This window comes from Ambystoma mexicanum, chromosome 10 (assembly GCF_040938575.1).
Source record: "Ambystoma mexicanum isolate Mex_15411 chromosome 10, UKY_AmexF1_1, whole genome shotgun sequence".
In the NCBI taxonomy this organism is placed as follows: Eukaryota; Metazoa; Chordata; class Amphibia; order Caudata; family Ambystomatidae; genus Ambystoma; species Ambystoma mexicanum.
This window is the reverse complement of record NC_090932.1, coordinates 16,665,045-16,686,328: the sequence shown is the minus strand read 5'-3', so window position 1 is coordinate 16,686,328 and position 21,284 is coordinate 16,665,045. Positions and strand designations below refer to the sequence as shown.

The window sequence follows — 21,284 nt, the reverse complement described above, 5'->3', positions numbered from 1 at the left end:
TGCCTGCTTTATCTCTGCCGGTTCCACTCTGTCAGCGCAGGTGCCGCTGTGTTCGCCATCTGGCTGGGTCTCTGGGCCTCTTGGTGTGGGCTAGTGTCGCCCTGGTGGGGTTTGTTGGTTGAGAAGGTGTTGCTTGTGGATTTGCCGCGTACTTCTAGACTGCTATGCTCCTCGCTTGAGAGGGGTAGCTGGCACTTCGCACGTGAGGCATTTGGGGGCTGTGTAGCAGCCAATTGTGAACTGCTGCTGTGTCACGGTTATGAAGTACCAGTCCTGGCTTTCTAGTGGGTTTGCAGGTGCCAATTATCACTCCTCGCTTTCTAGTGGACTTCTATGCTCTGAGGTGCAGGCAGCGCGCACCTCATTTCCTGCAGTGTGTCTTGCTGCTTGTCTCCGCCCCTTTGGGATTCCTTCATACCTGGGCGCCTGATACTGCACCTTCCTGCTGATCGTCGCCAGCCGCAACGTTGCTTCGCATCTTGCTCGGCTCCTCCATTTTTGGTCTCCTTCCAGCAGCCTGTGCCTGCGGTCCTCCTCACCGCTGGTCTTCCTCGCGGTCCTCCTCACTGTCGGTCTTCTTCGCAGTCCTCCTCACTGCTGGGCTTTCTTCAGTGGTTTCTGGGTCTCCACCCTCTCCACAGCTGCTAGCTCAGGCCACCTCCACCGGCCACTCGGCAATCTTGGCCGCCACAGCGGGTCACATGTCAGCCTCTGGCATGGTTCGCTTTTGTTGTTCCGGGCCAGCTACGTCCCCTCCTCCTGAGACAATGGCGTGGGCTGGCTGCTCATCGCCAATTGTTGTGTTCTAACCGGGCCCAGCCATACAAGGACACACATACTCCGCTATACATCTTATCCTTTATTCTCCAAACTGTAACTAACTTTCCCTTGTGCATTCCCTCCCCTCTCCCACTCCTCCCTCTTCCCTCTCCCCAGTCCTTTCTTTCACTTTCCCTTAAAGAGGCCGGCACCCCGTGGCCCATAACATGTGTTGTGATACTGGCCCTCTGTAATGAAGAGCACACAGACACGTTGCTGTATGTAAGGGGGTCCGGTGCAGCACTGACGCGTGGCGCACGGGCTTCCTTAGTAGTAACCTTGCACTGTGGTGACTCACGTCCCTGTTGCCATAAAGTAAAATACACTAGACTAGTGGCATAGGGCAATATTCTTCCTTTGAAAGATGGCCACCCCGGTTGCATGCCTCGAGTTGGAAGAAAAACAAAGGAGGCCCCACAGGGGTGATTTGCTCCAGGAGGGAATACACAGAAGCTTTAGTATGGCCATGAGCCAGAAAGAGGTCAACACAGTCCCCAAAAACCTGCACACGCTGTCGCCCTCCTCACATAGCACTTCCTTCCTGGCATTTTGTCCTGTGTGAAAGGTTTTGGCTGCCACGGGGGCGCTTATGGCATCAGCTAATAGCCAGACCTAAACGCGGCTAGTTGCCCTTGAGACTTATAAGAGCTCTGAGACCACCTTTTCCAGACTAGGAACCATGATTACAGTCCCCCAGAGCGTCTGGTTGACTTTGACATAATCAGTGAAAGTGAGCTGTTTCCTGGGCATGGGCCATACAGGGTCACTTACCTCCACAGCGTAGATTGCAGTGAAATACACAAGCAGCATTATGATCAGGGAAACCCTCCAGTAGGTTGGGGTGCAAACGAGCTGTGGGGAGAGAGCAAACATTCAGAGCGTTAGTTCACATTGCCTTCAACGTCGCATTTACTCTATCAGAATTGTCCCTGGACCTAGTATGATAGCAAGCTCGTCTGTCTCCTCACCCTCCCCTTACTGGTTTTTTCCTCCCCAACCCTCCTCCAGCACTATCTGAAATGTCGTCAGGCCTAGTATGATAGTTGCTTGTTTTGTTCCTCCCCTCCCTTTCTGCACCCCTCTCCCTCACCTTTTGTTTTTCTCCGGCCCTACCAGAAATGTCGTCAGCCCTAGTACGGTAGTCGCCTGTCTGTTTCCATTGCCTTCCCACTCTCCCCCTCCCTTCCTTATCTATGTCTTAGCTCTTGCACTATCTGAAATGTCGTCAGGCCGAGTATGATAGTTAATTTCACATCCTTACTGTTCATGGCCTGTAAGAATGTCATTGTATTTCCCTTGTTCCCTCCCTTGCCTCGAAGTGCTTTGAAACACATTGTGTATGGGCGCTATATAAATAAACGATCATATCATATCATATACTGGGTACATGGTGGATGAGAAAACATATGTTTATATTTTGCAGTCTTTTTGGTACTGTTGGGCTTAATGTGTCAGTGTTTATTTTCTGCCTTTAACACATAAAGACATTATAGCAGCGTGCACCGTCTTTATTAATGTGGTTTCTGGTAGATGAAGATATTACAGGCATGTGTAATACAGAAATAAACTTTCTTTAGCAGCCCATGAATAAAGATTGAGTGGAAACAGTGTTACCCCTATTCGATGGAAATATTATAAAAATGAGCTGTTATGTAGGTATGCAAGGCTTCTGTACTGACATTCTACTCTTTTACTTGTTTTCATTTGTTTAGCATCATTGATATTATTAATAATGTTAACCTGAGATAAATTCTATTCATAGTTTCTAGGCCTTTGATGACTTAAAGCCATTTAAACATGGATGGCAAGTGCCCACCTGAGGCTCACACCACCAGGGCCCAATCTGTACGTCCCACACTATAAACATTGCGTGGCACAGGGTCATCCCACAGTAAGACCATCACCAGACTGGAAACTAGACTGACTTGCAAGTAGAGAACTAGGAAACAATCCTTCCCGGGTCTGCTCTGGCCCTCTGAAACTCCATAGTAGGGGCAAGCCGCCCTGCGCCAAGTCTCCTTCTGTTTAGGAAGCAAGTGAAGTCAACAACACCTTGGTGTACCCTAGATTGAACACACCCATGAGTATATGGTGCTGTGATAATTATTACTAATGTTTACTTGATGACTTGTGAAATTCTCATTACTATTGACCTTCTCTATGACCTGTAGAGTGCTCTACTGCTCCCAAGCTGTGTGTTTACTATGAACATATCACTATTATTGTGAGCAATAATAGTGAAGAAGTGCTTTATATTCCAGAAATGACCTGTTGCTTCTGTGGAAAGTAAGGCAGGTCAGGTAATGGGGATGATTCTACAGTACTGAACGATATGGGGTGAAGATTACATGTTGGACATGGACAGCGCTTCCTAATATCCAGTAAGCTACATTCAGACCAGCTTCCCCACATCTTATAACAGTAAGAACATGCTAGTCTCGAGGGTTTAAAATACAACCTTTAGAATATTATGCAAGTGAGTTCCATGCGCTGAGTGAGCACAGAGGGCACTGCAGCCCCCCCATTGATATGCGTGATCACCACTGTTCAGAAGTCCGGGTGTGCGAGGAAGGGCGGGATCTTGCAGAGTAGACAACCTGATACCCAGATGTTTGAGACTTTTTTAATATGTGTTGATGGAAGGAAAGATGTTACCCGCAAAGCAGCCAAGGAATTTGGCTGAGTGGGTGAGTTGAGGATTGAATCTGTACAAGAATCAATAAATGGGTACCTGCTTGAAGGGGTGACTCAGGAGTCTGACCTCAGTCTTTGTGGGGTTACGCTTGAAGTAGACACATGACATTTTTAACATTGTCTTTGCAGTCGCGGCAAGGCCTCACCTAGCAATCCTGGTACTTGTGTTTGGCTATCATTTCAAAACATTGCCCAACCACATCACAATAAAAGCTGTAGCTCATGCACCAATGATATCATCCCAAGAATGGAAGGATTAATGCACTCAAGATCTGATTGATCACCTCATGGAATCTGCTCCCCTTCCAATAAAATCTGCTAGCATCTTCAAGCATTGAATCCCTTTACTGCTGAATGATCGCTGCCCTCGGTGATCACCTCTCTCCCTCTTATACTCAAAATCCTCACACACTTCCATCAGAATCTTCGAAGAACCCTTGAGCAGATGCTCATGACTGAGCTCCCCTACTTCTCTGCCTCTGGAACAAATGCCATCTGCACTCAGAAGCCGTGCAATGACCTTGATCTTTTCTTAAAATCTAATAATGCATCCATTGGGTGAGTTCTTCAAGCCCCCCAATCTCCTCTGGCTCCTCAGATCACTTTCTTCTTTAATCCCCAGCAAAACATTGACTGCCCACCACAACCTCATCAATTTTAAGCAAACGTCTCCAGAAGTCAGGCCACTGCAGCTCCCCGATCCCTGTCATGCAAGGATGCTCAGAACCACCCAGCCTGTAATCCTTCCCACCTCTGGACTTTGCGAATCTTTCACACATCCCTGATTTAATCCGAAGGAACTTGCTGTCACCCCCTTAACAAAACCAGGCCTGATCCCTTAGACTTGTGGCCTTTGCGGACCTATTCCAACCCTCTACCTCTTTGCAAAACCCTATGAAAAGCTTACGTCCACCATGTACTCGATGAAATCTTGGACCCCCATCATGCCCTTTATTAAATTGACAGAGGCACTGAATCAGCTCCTGTTTCCTTGCCAGATGACCTCTGCATGGCTGCAGGCATCTTCTGTGTCAGCACTCGGGTCCTTTAAACATCATTAGCCACCGTCAACACCGTACATCACCAAACATTTCTTGAACGTACCTTTCCTCAGGTAACCCCGACCATCTGGGGGGGGGTGTCTACATCTTCAATGAAACATTTCAAAATTACTCATCCAGGTGCGGCTTTGGTTGCCAACATAATGTGCCTGGAGGTTTATACTTCCTTTATACTTCCTTTAAGAAAGCCACGGGAGGTGCCTTTGCTGGCCTTTGTGAATGACACCTTTGATGCCATTTGTCATCACAAACAAGCGGATTCCACTAATGAGGCAAAGCTTGAGTGAGAGTGAGGAATATTATGGAAAGGGATCTGCCAAATAAGGGAAAATGTATGTGTTTCCGAGAACAGGGTTTGCAAAAAAAGGAAACCAGTCTCTAAAATAAAGGCATTATTTCCAAAGGTCTATAGTGGGCAGTACCCAGGTCACCCACATCCTCTTTCTCTTAGCTATCTCCTGTTTAGAGTCTTTTGTATCCCACATACTGCGTTTGTGTGACCCTTCAATAGTTTGGTCGCCAGGTCTCAGCTGAGTATTCCACCACAGACTGATTCTGAGCCAACCGATGACACAAGCCAACGACCTTCAAGCCACAAGGGGCCATTTCATATTGTCCAATGGCCTCTCTCCATGGATCTCAACTCCTCGCTGTCTTGGGACCTGGCACTCCTACCCTCTAGCCCCCATACACACACCTCGTCAGCCTCTTCCTGTCACTGTGCCTCCTTAACCATCTCAAAGCTTCCCTGCATGCTTGCTCCTCCACCCTTGCCAGGCTCACCTTTCCAGAATTTAAGTTTAACTTCTGCCTTGCCCTCTCGTCTCCTGCTCCTTTGAGAAGCACCACTTTTCAACCTCCTCTCCTGACTTCTGTACTTTCTCCTTTTACTCTCTGATGTTCCTTTACCGCTCTCCAAAACTCTTCTTTCCAACCTCATGCTCACCTTCTTCTAGCCCTCCCTCCTCCTGGGATCCTTCTCACACCTTCTCCAGAAATTCCACTCAAGTACCTCCTCTTTGGTTGCCCCACTCTTTTACACCAAACTTCTCTAGCCCCTACTTCTTCTCTCTCCAACCTTCTATTCTGACTCCTTCTTCCAACTGCAACCAAAAGCCTAGTACTGTCTCTTAATGCCCACACTATACAGTGAAATCTTAGGGCATTCAAAGAAGCTTAACCACTCCTCTGAGGCCATCCCTCGGGTAAGTGTATTTTTGTAATAGCATGGTATACTATAGTAAGGTGAGCGGAGGATCAGATAATCCCTTAGCACAGCTTATGCTATTGTGTTGACATGCTGACATGACACTTGAGGTGGGAGAAAGTTACAGACATTTAGGGAGACAGGAGATAAATATCAGTCTCCACCTCTTGAATTTCATGAACTGTGCAGGTGCCACTGGGTGACACTCAGGTGAAGTCAATCAGGGAATCATGACACAGGATAGCATTTCTTGAATTGCAGGAACTATGCAGGTGGCCTTGGGTGACACTCAGGTGAAGACAGAGGGGAATCATGACAACAGATATAATTTTTTGAATGGCAGGAACTGTGCAGGTGCCCTTGGGTGAAACTCAGGTGTAGGTATGAGCAGAGAATACCTCCGTGCACCTTGTGCTGATGTTGACATGCTCACATGTCACTCAAAGTGTGAGGAGGTTACATATATTTGGGTAGGCAGGGGCATTGGATAGCCTACCTCTCTCATAAAGTCTGGAAGGAAGAAGTTTAAGAAAGCAACCCCTGGCCTCCAACCCAGTCCTCCCCATTGCCGATGCCTATGTCAGTGCTTCCTCCAGACAGACTATCACTGACATCCTCCTCACTGTCCCTTCTTCTGATCTATGGACTCCCCATATGATCTCTATCCTCTCTCCTTTTTACTCCTCTCCCATTAATGGTGAAACCAGATGGGAAGTTCTCTTGGCATAATTCTCATCATCTAGGTACATCATTAACGCCTACCAAAATGGCACTATCATGGCTCAGGACTCTCGGCACAACCACCTCCTTCTGGATAAATGTCTCTCATCTCCCAGTAACTTCCTCCCCTCTCCCACCACTCCTCTGACTGACACCCCTCTGGCCTCTCTGCCCCCTCCAATGGGTGTACCACATCCCGGTACCCCCCAACGGAAGACCTGTAAGGGTGGCAGCCAGCTTCACTTAGCTACTCTCAATTCTTGCTCAGCTGTTAAACACTCCTCCAAAATCTGTCACCTCCTTGAAAACTTTGACCTTGATGCCCTCGGTCTAACCAAGACGTGGTTCAATGCCAGTTCAGTGAATGCTTTTGACACTCTCCTTCCTGAAGGTTACAAGATCCTTTTCAAACCCAGGACTAACCAGTCTGGAGGTGCAGTTGCCCTTGTCTTCCTTGAATGGATTCCTGCTACTATCATTCCCAATCTTACTCTTCCTTTGAATGCCTCGTCTGTAGGTTGGCTGTCTCGCCTCCCCCTCACCCTCGCCACTATCTATAGGCCCCCTGGACCTACCTCCCTTTTCCTCTCTAAATGAGCTGACCTCTCCTCCTGACTTCTTCCCCCAAACTTCTCTTTCTTGGCGACTTTAATATTACATTACATTACATTACATTTGTTAAGCGCACTATTGACCATAGGCATAAAGGCGCAGACAAACAGAAAGACATATAGCACAAAAGAGGGCAGGCTTAGAGATGAAAGATCATAAGACTCCTCAGCAGGTTATTCCTCTAGCCCCTATTTGGAAACATCCTTATGTTCCCAAGATCAGACAAATAAATATGTCTTCAATTCCTTCTTGAACGATGCAAGAGAGGAGTGACTCCTCAAACTTGAAGGAAGGTTGTTCCAGAGCGAGGGGGCCCTCACCTCAAATGCTCCCTTTTCCGCCTTCGTTGTTTTACATCTTGGCTGTATAATTTGATTAGAGAAATCAGATCTCAGAGAACGTACATTACTCTTAGAAATTATATACTGCTGTAAATACTCAGGCATTACTTGAAGCCGGCATTTGAAAACAATAACCAGTACTCTAAAAGGAATCCTGGCTTCAATAGGTAGCCAGTGTATAGAGCGTCTGGCCACCGTTACATGGCTATGCCTTGGAAGTCTAAGAACCACTCTAACCGCCCAATTCTGGGCTACCTGCAGTCTATGAAGCTCTTTTTGATTAATGCCCAGCAGGAGGCTGCAACAACAGTCCAATTTGGCACCTATCCATCTTGACTCTCCTAATGCATATAGCATAACCTAAAAAGCTCATCAGAGAGCTGAAAGTAGACAGGTATTGAGTTGGAAGCACCCCAGACCATGTAGTTGCAGGGGGATATCACCCTTCAAGCTGTCATTGACCAACTTTAGATTCAATTTTTCAATGAAAGTTAACCATTTCTTGCCATTTAAAACCAATTTCACCCCTTCATTTCACTGAAGCTTTATGCTTGAGAGTGATACAATAAGAGTGTAGGTCCCCTGTTAAAATTATCTCTGCCGGGCCACATTCTATCTTTGTGTTCAGTTGAAAATCAGACAATGATTCTGAGAAATCTATCAGGCTGGAAGTAACCAGGTTGCAATAGATATTAACTAACATTATCTGGAGCGGGCATTCAGTATTTTTAACTATGAGTAGGGCTGCCAGGAGACCTTGACTGTTGGTAGGTGACAGTTGAAGGAATGCGCACACAGAAGTGCGTACCAAAATTGCAAGGCTCCCAGCTGTGCTCCCACTCTCACCCCCAGTTGCAGTCTGATATACCCCTATGAAACCATCTGGTTTAAGAGAGTTGAGCAGGCAGGTCTCTTGAAAGAAAATCAAATCAAACTTATCAAAAATCTCGTTCTTACTAGATTTCAATTTGAACAAACTGGAGCCCTGTGTGTTCCAACCCCATATTCTCAAATCGGTTACTACTAAGTAAATCTACATTACCCCTTAGCTTTTCACAGACGTGGGTTATTATAGCTGGCAGAATTTCCCACATGCACGATTTGGAACCGCCAAGCATGTTATTACACTTAGCTTAGATGTGAATTTCTTGGGGATTGAGCCTGCAGATGAAGTAGAATCTATACCCCTCCGTAACTATTTAGGGTCCACACTTTCTCCTCTGGCCGAACTCGTTTCTTTTTGGTGAACAATTACTTCTGAGAAGATCTCCAAACCCATGTTATGCAATTTCTACACCTCAGACATGAGCGCATCCGCCCCCATTCTTGCTTTTAAACCCAATTCCACAATAAATGGACAATCATGGTATGGGAAACAGACAAATTCAATGTCACTAGATGAAAACAAATACAAATTACGAATCTTCCTCAGAAGAAGCAGGATGGAGGTTTGATTAAGACCTCTGAAGTTCTTGTGTCTCCTAAACTGATACAACCAAAGCCTTGGAATGGCAAACGGAAAAGATTTCAAGATTGGCCTTACACTGTTCACAGCCTACTTTGTAAATCAAACACATGCTACCCCAAGGCTCCTAGCTTTACCTGGTAAACAGACCTCATAGCCTCCAACTACCAGCCTTATCTCGAAAATTAACCTCACGCCACTCACTGACCCACACTGCTAACAGGCTCTACGTTGGTCCGAATTATGATCTAAAATGGATGCCTGACTTCCATACTTTGCTAAAGTAACTGATGGCCAGGCTTTATGCCAATTCACCAACTAAAATACCCAGCCTTAGCTAAATGTGATAGTGATTACTCAAGACTTATGCCTTACCTTACTATACTATCTATCAGCATTAGCGAATGGTATAGCAAGGTTATGCCAAGGCTTAACCTAAAACTATCACTATTTGCGCTCCTCAGCATCACTCTAGCCATGGCCATAGCTCTTTCCATATCCAAAACCACCCAGCTAACTGTATCTCCTCCAGAAACACTGCCATTGACTAGGTGTTAGTTCCACCCACCGACAACAAAGTAATCTCGGTCTTCACCTTTGACCAGAGGAATAATAAACTTAGAGACAGGACAAAAAATCATTTGTTGCAACAAAACTACAGGCTAGCCTCTGTGGACAACTTAAACCCTACTAGCATCACTATCACTAACCTAGCGGATGAAATGACAAACACCTACAGGACCCAGACCAAATGAAATAATCCGCTTAGGCACAGACCCAAGCGTGCTTCAAGCACAACTAAAACCAAACCCACCAAGGATAAAAAAATGGTAACATACCTGCACAAATTAAAGGTGCTTTAATTAATGCTAGATCAATCCCAGCACATGCCCTGGACATATCTGACCTTATCACTACCAATGACCTGGATGTTATTGCCATAACGGAAACCTGGCTACGCCCTGCAGCAGGCCCATCTTTAGCCCTTGCCTTGCCGGACGGCTATGCAATTATTAGAAAGAACAGAACTTGCACAAAGGGAGGAGGCACTGCCTTTATCTCCAAATCGAACCTCAAAATAGGAGAAATTCCTAACATTCCCTTCTCATCAGGAGAACATTTGTCTACTAAAATCATGATCTCTGTGATGGCCTCACTAAATCTGCTTATCTATAGCCCCCAGGTCCTAACTCCTCCTTTGACGAGGACATTGCAGCCTTACTAACCACAGATACAAAACCCACCTCTAAAATTATTATCCTTGGAGCTTTCAACTTACATCTTCATGACAGCTCTGACACTCAAGCCTCCACCCTAGCCAACACCATTGAAACACAAGGTTACACCTTAAGATCTGCTGGTTGAACCCATTGCAAAGATTGCACGCTCGACAGGATTGCTGACCATAACTGCACCACCGCCATTTTCAATAATGATCCCTGCCCGTGGTCAGACCACAACACTATACTATTCACAATCAACACCATAACACCCACTAGTACACCAACGACAATGGCACCTGCCACCCAAGCATGTAACATGCTCAACATTATGCCTGACAACATTCTCCCTCTGATCTCAAGGCTCACTTCACACGCTGAAAACTCAGCCGACCCTACCCCCCGTGGTATCTACCTACAATCGAGTTATGGAAACAGCCAGAGATGCGGTGGCCCCCTTGGGTAACTGCAAAGCTAAACCTAAAGCACATCTGAACCAGTGGTTCACCCCTGTACTCAAAGATTTACACAGCAAAAAAGAAATGCAGAAAATAACTGGAGTTAAAACCCATCAATCATTAATAAACAACAATTCAGCTCAGCTTCTGACTACAGAAAAGCCACCCATCAAGTCAAAAGTAACACATGCAACCTGTGCATAGAAACTTCCAATTCTAGCTCCAAAGAACTCTTCCCAGTTCTAAGAGAATTAGAAACCCCCTCTCAGACCCGCAACCTATGTATTAAAGACCAAGTCTGGTGTGAAAATATACAAAAGACCCTCATGGACAAAATTATGACACTCCAGATCAAAATCAATAATAAGAAGTTGAAACTGAACACATCTCAGCAGCCCACCGTCGAATTTAATCCACCCAAAACTTTCTCTAAGTTTGAGGTTTCCACTATCACGATAAAAGAGACTACCAAAATCATAAAAGGCCTCAAACCATCATGATACCAAGGTGACCTCTGCCCTGCGACTTTAATCAAAGATTGTGCAGACAACTTGGCACCCTTCATCACCTCACTCAAAAACAACTCATTTGCCTCTACCAAAGTACTGGATAAACTCAAAGAAGCTTGGGTACTGCCTTTACTGAAAAAAAAGAACCTAGACCCAAATGTACCAACTAATTACCAGCCCATCACTACAGTATAATTCTTGCTCAAAATTCTTGTTAGGGTAGCTTATGTCCAAATTAAAAAAATACTTAGAAACACACCATCTGCTGGGCCTCCTCCAATCAGGTTTCTGCCCCAGTCATGGCACGGAAACGGCCTTAGTAGACCTCAAAGCTCAAATGGACCAGCTCAGAGACAGAGGCAATGTAGCCATCCTCCTTCTCTTGGACCTCTCGGCGGCATTCGATCTTGTAACTCACAACATCCTATGCCATCACCTAGCCAGTGATGCCCACTTTTCCAATAATGCAATCGCATGGATCAAATAATTCTTATCGAACTGAACTATGAGAGTCTTCTCATCCTCTGTAGCAGCTAGCCCCACACAAGTCACCTGCAGAGTTCCCCAGAGATCATGCTTATCACCTACCATGTACAACGCATTCACTAAACCTCTCTTTGATAAATTGGACAATTTGGGTGTCACATACAGAAACTATGCTGACGACACCCAAATACAAATTCATATAACAGGGAACTACAACAATGACACTAATGTCCTAAATGCAATCCATCACACAATCCAAGCTTGGATGGCTCAGAAGGAGCTATGTCTTAATGATGATAAGACCGAGATCCTGATCTTGGGTAGCCAAGCAAAACTCAAAAATCTTTCACCGCTGTACCAATCCTTCAACGTAGATGGAAACCTCTTCATAACAGCCAAAGAAGTTAAGACCTTAGGAGTCTATCTCAACTCCTCACTCACCCTTTCATGACAAGTCAACGCCATCACCTCGGCATCCTCCTACAAAGCAAACTAATCACGGCTTGTAGACCATATTTCACAGAAGAGAACTGTATCAACCCTGGCAAGAGCACTAATCCTCTCTAGGATCGATTATTGTAATGCCATCATTGCAGGATCTTCAGCCAAAAACATTAAGAAACGCCAAATTGTGCAGAACAATGCCATCGAAGCAGCACTGAATATACCTAAATCGGATCACATTTCTACCTTCAGAAGAAACATTCATTGCTTACCAGTGATGGACCGTATTAAATTCAAATACTCACGCTCACACACAAATGCTTATCCAACACTGCCCCACGTTATCTCTCCAGCTTGATAACCAAAAACCAGTCTGCCAGATCCACCTGCTCTACATATCTGGGGCAACTGACTAAGCCCATATACAAAAGACAAAGAGCAGGCGGCCCAGGTTTCCCTGTCATGGCAGCTAACTACTGGAACGCCCTCCCATTGGCCCTTAGGATGGATCCCGCCCAACCTTCATTCCGCAAAAAAAAAAACTAAAAACTTGGCTCTTTACACAGGACATAAAGTTATTCCCTTCTCACCTGTAAGTAACCTGACTATCTGTAAAACCTGTAAATAAATGCTTAAGGATGCATTATTTGAGATCTGCATAACCTGTAACAAATTTCTTAAGCCTGCTCAACTGTAACCAATCTCTTAAGCTTAATGAACCTGTAATCATTTTCGTAAATTATGCACCCAGATGCCTGACAGTTAGGTGCGCAATACAAATGTGATAATAAATAAATAAGAATAAACCCTAACTTTAGCTGTTCCAAACTCTGGTGATCCACCCACCAATTCTTCCTTGGGTTATTCCACATCTGGCAGAATTCTAGCTATAGGAGTCACTAAGTGGCCTGTTCTCAATGTGGAGTTCTCCGACTGAGTTCCTGTGGGTGCACCAGTGTCTGCATAGTTGGAGGTGCAGACTGTAAAAGGTAATTTCCTGCAGCGTTCTTTGCATTATAGAAAACTGGTTCCCATTTTTTCATCAACTTGCCAGTTTTTAAATTAGTCTCATTCCTTAGTGACAGTGAAGGGCCAGGCCCCTTCTCCAAAACAGAGCCCTGTAGTGGATCTGCCACAGCTGCAGACATGGTTTAGTTAGAAAGATCTGCTCTACACTTCTTACATCTATAGACGATTGGTGCTACATTCTTTAAATCTAGTGGTTTGTCTGTTTGACAGCCCGTCGATATCTTATCTTACCCAGGCATTGCCCTCCAGTCAATGATCTGAACGGCAACTGCACTTTTGCCAGCCCCACAACAGTTTGGGGAATACGTTGTTTAACCGGGTCTTTAGAAGCAGTCTTATTTTTCCTCAACTGCAAATCAGATGCTTTCACCACATTGTTCTCTGGAAGGTGTATTGAGCGCACAAAAGATGATTTCACAGAGTTCTTTATTTTTTTATTTTTAGACTATAGCTCTGTAGTTTCCAGAACTCTGGTCTTCGCCTCTCTTGCCAGTTTTCTTTTCATCCTCCGCCTTGAATGAGCTTTCTGCGGAAGGTCTGATAAGGTAGGTTCAGCAGCCAGCTCTGGGGGGGGACCTAGTTAAGCCAATGGTCTCTAGAACTGGATTGTCCACCTCATCCACTATATCTGCCAATCTTCTAAATTCCTCTAATTTTGAATCCGATAGTGGAGTGTCATAAAAGATGGAATCCATGTTGTTCCCCACAGGGGAAGTAGCAATTGTTTTACCGCCAGCATCAACATTTAACTCAGCCACCCCCTGCACCAGCTTCGTTGCGGCCGCGTATTCAATTCGTTTCATAGATTCCACCATAAATGTCTGAAATTCCATCATATTTTGCTCCTGATTTTTAGCACCCATCTTCAAATCCAACATTTCTTTTAGTAGTCCAGAGTTAATAACTGAACATAGGCCTGTAGGAGACGCTTCACAAGAGCCCACATCTTTGGTTACCTCTAAGAGGATTCCGGAATGAGCTTGCACCTCAGTTTTTAACAGTTCAAACATAGGGACATGAGGACAACATTTAGGGGCAATAATGTGGCCTCAGAATTGATGGTGGGGCCTACAGGCTTCCCCTTCACGGTCCACAATGGGTCCAGTAACAACATCCTTCTCCGCCAATGGATACATACAACTGGCAATGCTTGCTTCCATCTCTAAGGCAGGCAGATTAGAAGAATTATCAGGGCCAAAGAGGAGAGCATTGCTAAAAACCAAAGTATTATCATATACTCTTGCTAATGGAGCTACTGTAATGAGTTCATCGTAATCCTCAAATGTATCCATGTTTCTGGTGCTCCATTTCATTTTAGAGAAGCATTCCTACCATCTGGCCATAAATTGGGGAGTTTTTGTACCAAGTGTCCGAGGCTGTATCTTAGGTCCCTATTGCTTGATGAGCAGAAGCCATTGCAGTCGTTTCTCTTGTTAAGTCAGCAGAGTGTTAAGCACCTCGTCCCCCAGAGCCAGGTTGCTAAAGACCTGGTTATCGCTGTTGAGACTGCCCTCATTCAGCGAACAACCATTCTCAAGCTCCAGGGCTCGTAGGTGGTCAATTAGTGCTTCGCTGCGTTGAGTAGCTAGGAGTTTTTTTTCAATTTGGCATCTCAGTAGTTTAGATATTTAGATGTTTTTGAAAATCGACCCCAATGGGTTCCCAGAAACAGAGTGGAGATTGATATAAATACTTGGATAGGGCAGCTCCGGAGGAGCCTAGGAGAAGTCTAGGATTCTCACTGACTCAAGACAGTTTGCCAATGGTTGCTTAAGAATTTAAAGTACAGTGTCACCCACGTTGGTGAGAAAGAATACATGAATCTCTCAAGCAAAGTTCATAAACTGCAGCGTTCTAAAGACCAATTCCAAGGATTATATCGAAACACGTCTCCAATGTCCCTCACACCTTGCAGTCGCGCAGCCCAACAGCTCGGCAGCCCAACAGCCCAACAGCCCAACAGCCCAGCAGCCCAACAGACCAACAGAAGTCACATATGGCACTTAAAGAGTCGTATCCTACCTCTAGCGTGGTCTGGATGGTGTCATTGGTGGTAAATGTTAGGAAAAGGAACACCACGATCTGGGCAGTCATCAAAACTGAATGGACGTCTGTAACACAAAAGCAGGCATGTACATGTAACATGTTTACACCTGACACTTACTATTACAGTCATGCATGTGATTCCTTAATTGTAGTAATATATATATATAGAACTTTATAATATTTATAGCGATTTAGAATATATAGCGCTTCACTAAGTGTGATGACATTTTTTTATTTGTTTTTGTTGTTGCCAGCAATAATGTGACACACACATATAGTCATTTTTATGTTGCCAGTATAACATGTGAATATGTGGCTGGAGGCATGCAAGGTATAGGATTCATAATGCAGCCAAAGCCCAATGTGAAGCTGCAGAGAGTAAAGTGCACCCTTTTTTTCTCTTGAATACCTCATGCATATAAGACTACATTATTTATATAACTGACTGACTTAATTAACAATTACTAATCACTAATACTAACTCCTTAATTAACATTATAATGTAGTCCCATGTACAAAATGAGGTGAAAATATATATTTTGGAATTCGTTTTTAAACGTGCACTGGACATTTCTCTTGCTGTGTTGAATGCAGAAAGCAGAAAGGAAGGCAGCAGGAAACCAGAAAAAATACAGTTATTATAATCTGAAGCGCTCATTGTTTGGGACATGAGGGTGGTAACAAAATACATTTTCTGCTGATATGATCGGAAGAAAGTGTCTGCCGATGTGTCACATCACATGTGGGGAGGCTCTGAGTTTTTTCTAATAGGAAGATGACAGACTGAAGTTTAGTTCGGGAGGACTGGGCTCTGAGACAGATGTGCCTGGTCTCATTGAGCGCTGGATGACAAACCCCTTGTTCTCGCCGCGCATTTCGAGCATCCAAGATTACAGGAGCAGTTTGTTGGCTGCGACTGTTTTTCTGAGGGGAGCAAGGACAAGGTTGTGTGGGAGAGATTCAAACAAATACCTCTGGTAAGCAGACACAGTTTAAGTGAGGTCACTGTGTGCTGTTGGATGAATGACCGATCTAAAAATATCATGTAGGCAGAGTAGCAAAGGAAACCTCCTGCATTTTAATTCGTTATGTTTATAATGTTAAAAAGTAATTCATATTCTTAAAAAAAGGCTTGTTTGCTCTGTTTCTGTTTTTTTTTTTCTCTTCTTTTGTTACAGATACTGGTGAAATGTACAGGGTAAGCATTGAATTGTGAATTGTACTTGTCTGCAATATAACCAATGTATAAAAACAAATTGTTTAGAGTCTTTTATTGCATTTGAGATTTTATATGTGGACACAGGGGAGATTCATTCTCTTTGGTAATACATTTGTCAATTTGCCCATGCAGATAGAATAACAAACAGAATAAGCAGTGATAAAATAGGTGTATTTGTATTTGTATTTTATTTATTTATATAGCGCACTAGGCCTGAGGCAACCAGGCGCATGTCTTAAGGCACAGGGTACAACAATGGCAATGCTAAAGTTACAGGCATTAAGATTACGTTCACAGGTGCATATCTTAAGGCACAAAGGTACAAAAAGTGGCAGCATTACAGATACAGGCAAAACATATTACATTCTCAAGCGGAAAAGTGCCAGTAGTGCGGGAGTAACAGTGAAGGTTGCTTAGGCTGGTAGTGGATGGGAGGTAGAAGAAAGGCAAAGGTTTACTTTGTGTTTGAAAAGCGTAGGGGATGGGATGGTTCTGATGGACAATGGTACGGAGTTCCAGAGTTTAGACGCAAGGACTGGGAAACTAACACCTCCGGTAGTCTGTAAATTGTATTTTGGAACTGTGAGCGAGTGAGCTTGGGCAGATCTTAGAGTCTGTGTAGGAATGTACTGAGAGAAGCGAGAGGTTAGCTAGATGGGGGCCTGGTTGTTGACACATTTATGGGTGAGAGTCAGTGATTTGAGCGAAATTCTTTGGGCAACAGAGAGCCAGTGTAAACTCTTCCTTGTGTCAGTAATGTGCGCCGATCTAGGAAAATTGAGGGGTGCTCTGATAGCATTATCTTGAGAAAACTGCAGTTTGTTGAGGTTGCGTTGGTTAGTGCCTTGATAAAGTGCGTTGCAGTAATCAAGTCTAGACATAACCGACGTCCTGGCGAGAGTAGTGCAATTCTGGGTGGAGAGGAATGGGCGGCAGGCTGTAATCAGCTTGCATGTGTAGGCCGAGGCAGTGGCGACTGCATTTGTTTGTCGATTTAAGGACAGTGTGGAATCAAGGTAGATACCTAGAGTTTTGGTCTCTTTAGCCACTTTGATGGAGTTACCATTAATGTTGAAGGTGCTGAAGGTTGGGTCAAGCTTGCTGAGTCTTTGTTGGGTGCCAAGGATGAGGAGCTCTGTCTTGTCATCATTAAGACAGAGCTTGTGATGTGCCATCCATGCTTGGACGACTTGGTATATGTCGTTCAATGCTTTGGCGACTGCAATGTAGTCGCCAGTGATGGGATGAGTATCTGGGTGTCATCCGCGTAATTGGTGTAGGTAACACCCAGATAGTCAAGCACATCGAACAATGGTTTGGTAAATACATTGTAGAGCGTAGGGGATACACACAATCCTTGAGGAACTCCGCAAGGGACCGGAGATGGGTCAGCAGAAGAAGTGGGTGCGAATACTCTCATGTGTCTATTGTCCAGGAAGGATCTGATCTAGTTAGTGGCATTTTCTGAAAAGTGGGCAGCAGATTTCAGGTGTTTGCATAGGATTTGGTGATTGACCAAATCGAAGGCTGCAGAAAGGTCCAGGAGTAGTAGTAGGGCTAGGTTGCCATTATCTTTTAAGTCCTCAATTTGAGTTTTCAGATCTAACAGGGCTGTTTCTGTCCCATGCCTGGGTCTGAAGCCAGATTGTCTGGTGCCGAGTAGGTTATTGGTCTTCAGATATTTCTGTATCTGGAGGTAGGCTGCTCTGTTTAAAATTTTTAGGAGGAACGGGACCGTAGTGATCGGTCTGAAATTGGTAGGTATGGACGGGAGTAGGTTTTTTCAACAGAGGGATGACCCAGGCGTCCTTCAGATTATTGGGTACAATTCCAGAATGAAATGATGAGTTGATAAAGGTGGTAGTGAAGGGAGCAAGGTCGTGGGCGGATTCTTTAATGATAGGTGCCGGGCATGAGTCCCCTTGGAAGTTGGAGGGTTTAAGGTTGTTAATAATCTTTTCAACCTCAGGGATAGTAAGAGGAAGGAAGCTAAACGGGGGCTGGGTGAAAGTGGTAGTGGTTTGAGGTGCAGGAGTTTTAGCAAGGAGAGAGTTTTGTTTGGCATTAATTTTGACTTGTAAGGTGGTTATTTTGGAGAGGAGAGCGTTTTGGATACTATTGCACCAGGAGCTGTCTTTGTTACAGGTATCTGGTATGGGCGAAGGGGATTCTAATTCTTTGAGAATTTGGAATAACTCCTTTGTGTTGTATTCAGCTTGCGAGATACGCAGGTTATACGTTTCTTTTTTAGCCTGTACGATCGCTTCCTTATAGTTAAGAGAAGCGATGAAGGGGTTGTCTTTGTTAGAATCAGACAGGAGACATTTCCAGAGGAGATTCTGCCTTGTGTTTTTCTTTACGCATAACTCTATGTTGTGGAGTGACCCACAAATTCAGGTGAGCTCGTTGTTTAGCTTTCCTAAGTTTAAGCGGGGCTATGGTGTCAATAGTTTTGAGCAATGTTTTGTTGAAAGTGTCCACTAAGACCGCAGGGTCATTATAGGATGTGGCACAGTTGTTCAGAATTGGTAGGATAAGCGGGAGTAGCTTTTCCCTGGTACTGTCCTTTTTATTCCTAGTAGGAATAGAGGGGGCTATAGAGGGTTTAGAACTAGGAATGGTGGCTGGTAGATGGAAGATAATGACGTGGTGGTCGGACCAAGCACAGGCTGAGTTCGAGCTTATCGTAGTATTGCAATTAAGGTCTACGATCCAGTCAAGCGTTCTGCCTTTGTTGTGAGTAGGTTGGAGGTTACGTTGTTCAAAGCCTAGGTTTGACACAATACTTGCAACATCTATGGCCATGAGATCCTTAGGGTCAGAAAGTCCAAGATTCAGGTCCCCTAGCAGCAACACTTGTGAATTAGGCTTAGTGTTATTGGATAGGATAGATGTGATATCTTCTGCGAAGGAGGAAAGGGGACTGGGTGGTCTATAGATGAGGTGTAGTGACGCTGTATTAGTGGGAGAGAGTGAAAGTTTCACTGATAGTGATTCAGCAGAGCTAAAATGAGTGATGGGGATCCGTCTCATGTTGACAGTATCCCTATGTATAAAAGCAACGCCACCGCCTTTGGACAGGTTGGATAGGCGGTCATTTCTGAGGATAGAGTATCTGTCAGGAATGGCGAGGGACAGGAGTGGGCCTGAGACAGCATCTAGCCATGTTTCTGTGATGGCAATGAAGTCGAGGTTCTGGGTGGTAATGAGGTCAGAGATCTCGAGTGCATGAGCAGTAAGGGATCTACCATTGATGAGCGCTCCTTTAAATTCTTTAGTGGGGGCGATCGTGGAGGGTTTAGGTGTGGTCTGAGTGGAGGCACAAGGGGTGTTAGGGTGTTGGCGTTGGGCACAGGGAATGCGAGGCAGTCGATCTAAGTCTATCATTCCTAAGTGTAAGTGTGCATGGTTGGATGGGCGTGGGTTTGGATGAGAAATGTTTAAGCCACAAGGCAGGATCATTGAGGTATGGGTTGGAGGAGTGGCTGGTGAGAGGGATGGCTGTGGGGTTGTTTGAGTGTGTGTATGTAAGGGAGTTGAAAAGTGGAGATGTGCTAAGGTCCATTATGGTTAAGTGTGAGCAGGAGATGTTGTAAAGAATACAAGTGGTGCAGGTAGGCGTTGCACAATGTGACTTAGCTAGGGTCCACGTGATGACTATGATGAATAGGAGTGTGCTGGCCGAGGGCAGGGGCAGCATGTCCACAGTGTTACAATAACTCTAATGTTGCGAGAGTCAGCTATGGCAGGTGGTGCAGCAGAAAGTCGCAAGCAAATAGTACGTTATTATTGTCGAGACTGGATTATCTTGCAAGAGTAGGACACAGTGATTATAGAACTCAGGTGGCTATGGCATGTAGAGCAACGTGTACGGCACAGTCAAGCAAGCAATCATATAACACAACCAGCATTACAAACATAGGCAAGATTACAAGAGTGTGGCTTCAAGTAGGTGGCACAGATCACATAAGGGCGCAACGGAGAGGTGCTGGTTAGGTATGAGAGATCTAATTGAAAGGCAGCGAGATCATACCAGCAACAAATCACAAAGTATGTCATACCTAAAACAGGTTAACAAATTCTAGGAAAAGTGGGGGGCAGAACAGTAGATCAGCAAGAGTTAATAAGCAGACGGGAATGCGTTTACTCGGTATGGAGCTGGCGCAAGCGCGCAGTAAGTAGGACGGTGTTGAGATTGTGCGTATGTTCATTCCCTGATCGTAATCGGGTTTGCAGGCAGCGGGCTACAGCATGACATAAATTGTGGTATTTTGTATGTGAGCCGTAGGGTGTCTGTGGCATAGGCTTGATGCCGGTAGCTCCAGGTGAGGCTGTGCTCTCGTGGGCGGCGGAGGACACAATGGTCGGGTTAGAATGTTCACCCGTGGGCGCCTCCTGGCGAGTATGGGCCCTGGCTGATTTCTCGTAGAGCAGCAAACACGTCTTAAGATATTTCTGCGAGTATGCAGGGTGTTGGAACTGCGGAGCAGTGTCCCGCGTCGTAGCGCAGGTGCGGACAGGGGTAGACAGGAAGGGGCCTTAGGCTAAGTGGGCCTTGGTTGTGGTGGGCCAGCTTCTGCCTCCGGCTTACTCGGGTGTTGATATCGGCAGCCTGAGAGGGTTGCTAGGCAACCTAGCACAACGCTATACATGTATTGTTGTGGCAGCCATTTTAGAAGGAGGTGGATGTCGGGGGTCCTCTTGGCATGTGGCTGGAATATGGGCAAAGAGGCATCTTGAAGGAGGTGGATGTCGGGGGTCCTCGTGGCATGTGGCTGGAATATGGGCAAAGAGGCATCAAGGGCTCAGCCACAGTGCTACTATTGCCCAGTAGACCTCGTACTGATGAGCAGATTAATGTTGAGCAGCAGTGCGGCGACGATCAAAGAATCCTAGCTGCTCCTGCAGCAAGGAAGATGCCGGCAGCTCGAAGCGGAGCGGTTTTGGTGTTGCA

The 21,284-nt window shown here is 45.2% G+C and overlaps 1 protein-coding gene across 2 annotated transcripts in view; it reads right to left on the bottom strand.

The window, feature by feature from the left end:
* Positions 1 to 21,284, bottom strand: part of LOC138491105 (probable cation-transporting ATPase 13A4) — an 891,483-nt gene that overhangs the window by 47,828 nt on the left and 822,371 nt on the right. For both annotated transcript variants that reach the window (XM_069617424.1, XM_069617425.1), the window contains 2 exons: positions 15,088 to 15,176; positions 1,591 to 1,671 (listed from right to left, as the gene is read on the bottom strand). In XM_069617424.1, coding sequence (XP_069473525.1) covers positions 1,591 to 1,671; positions 15,088 to 15,176 — 170 coding nt within the window. The remainder of the gene's footprint in view (positions 1 to 1,590; positions 1,672 to 15,087; positions 15,177 to 21,284) is intronic.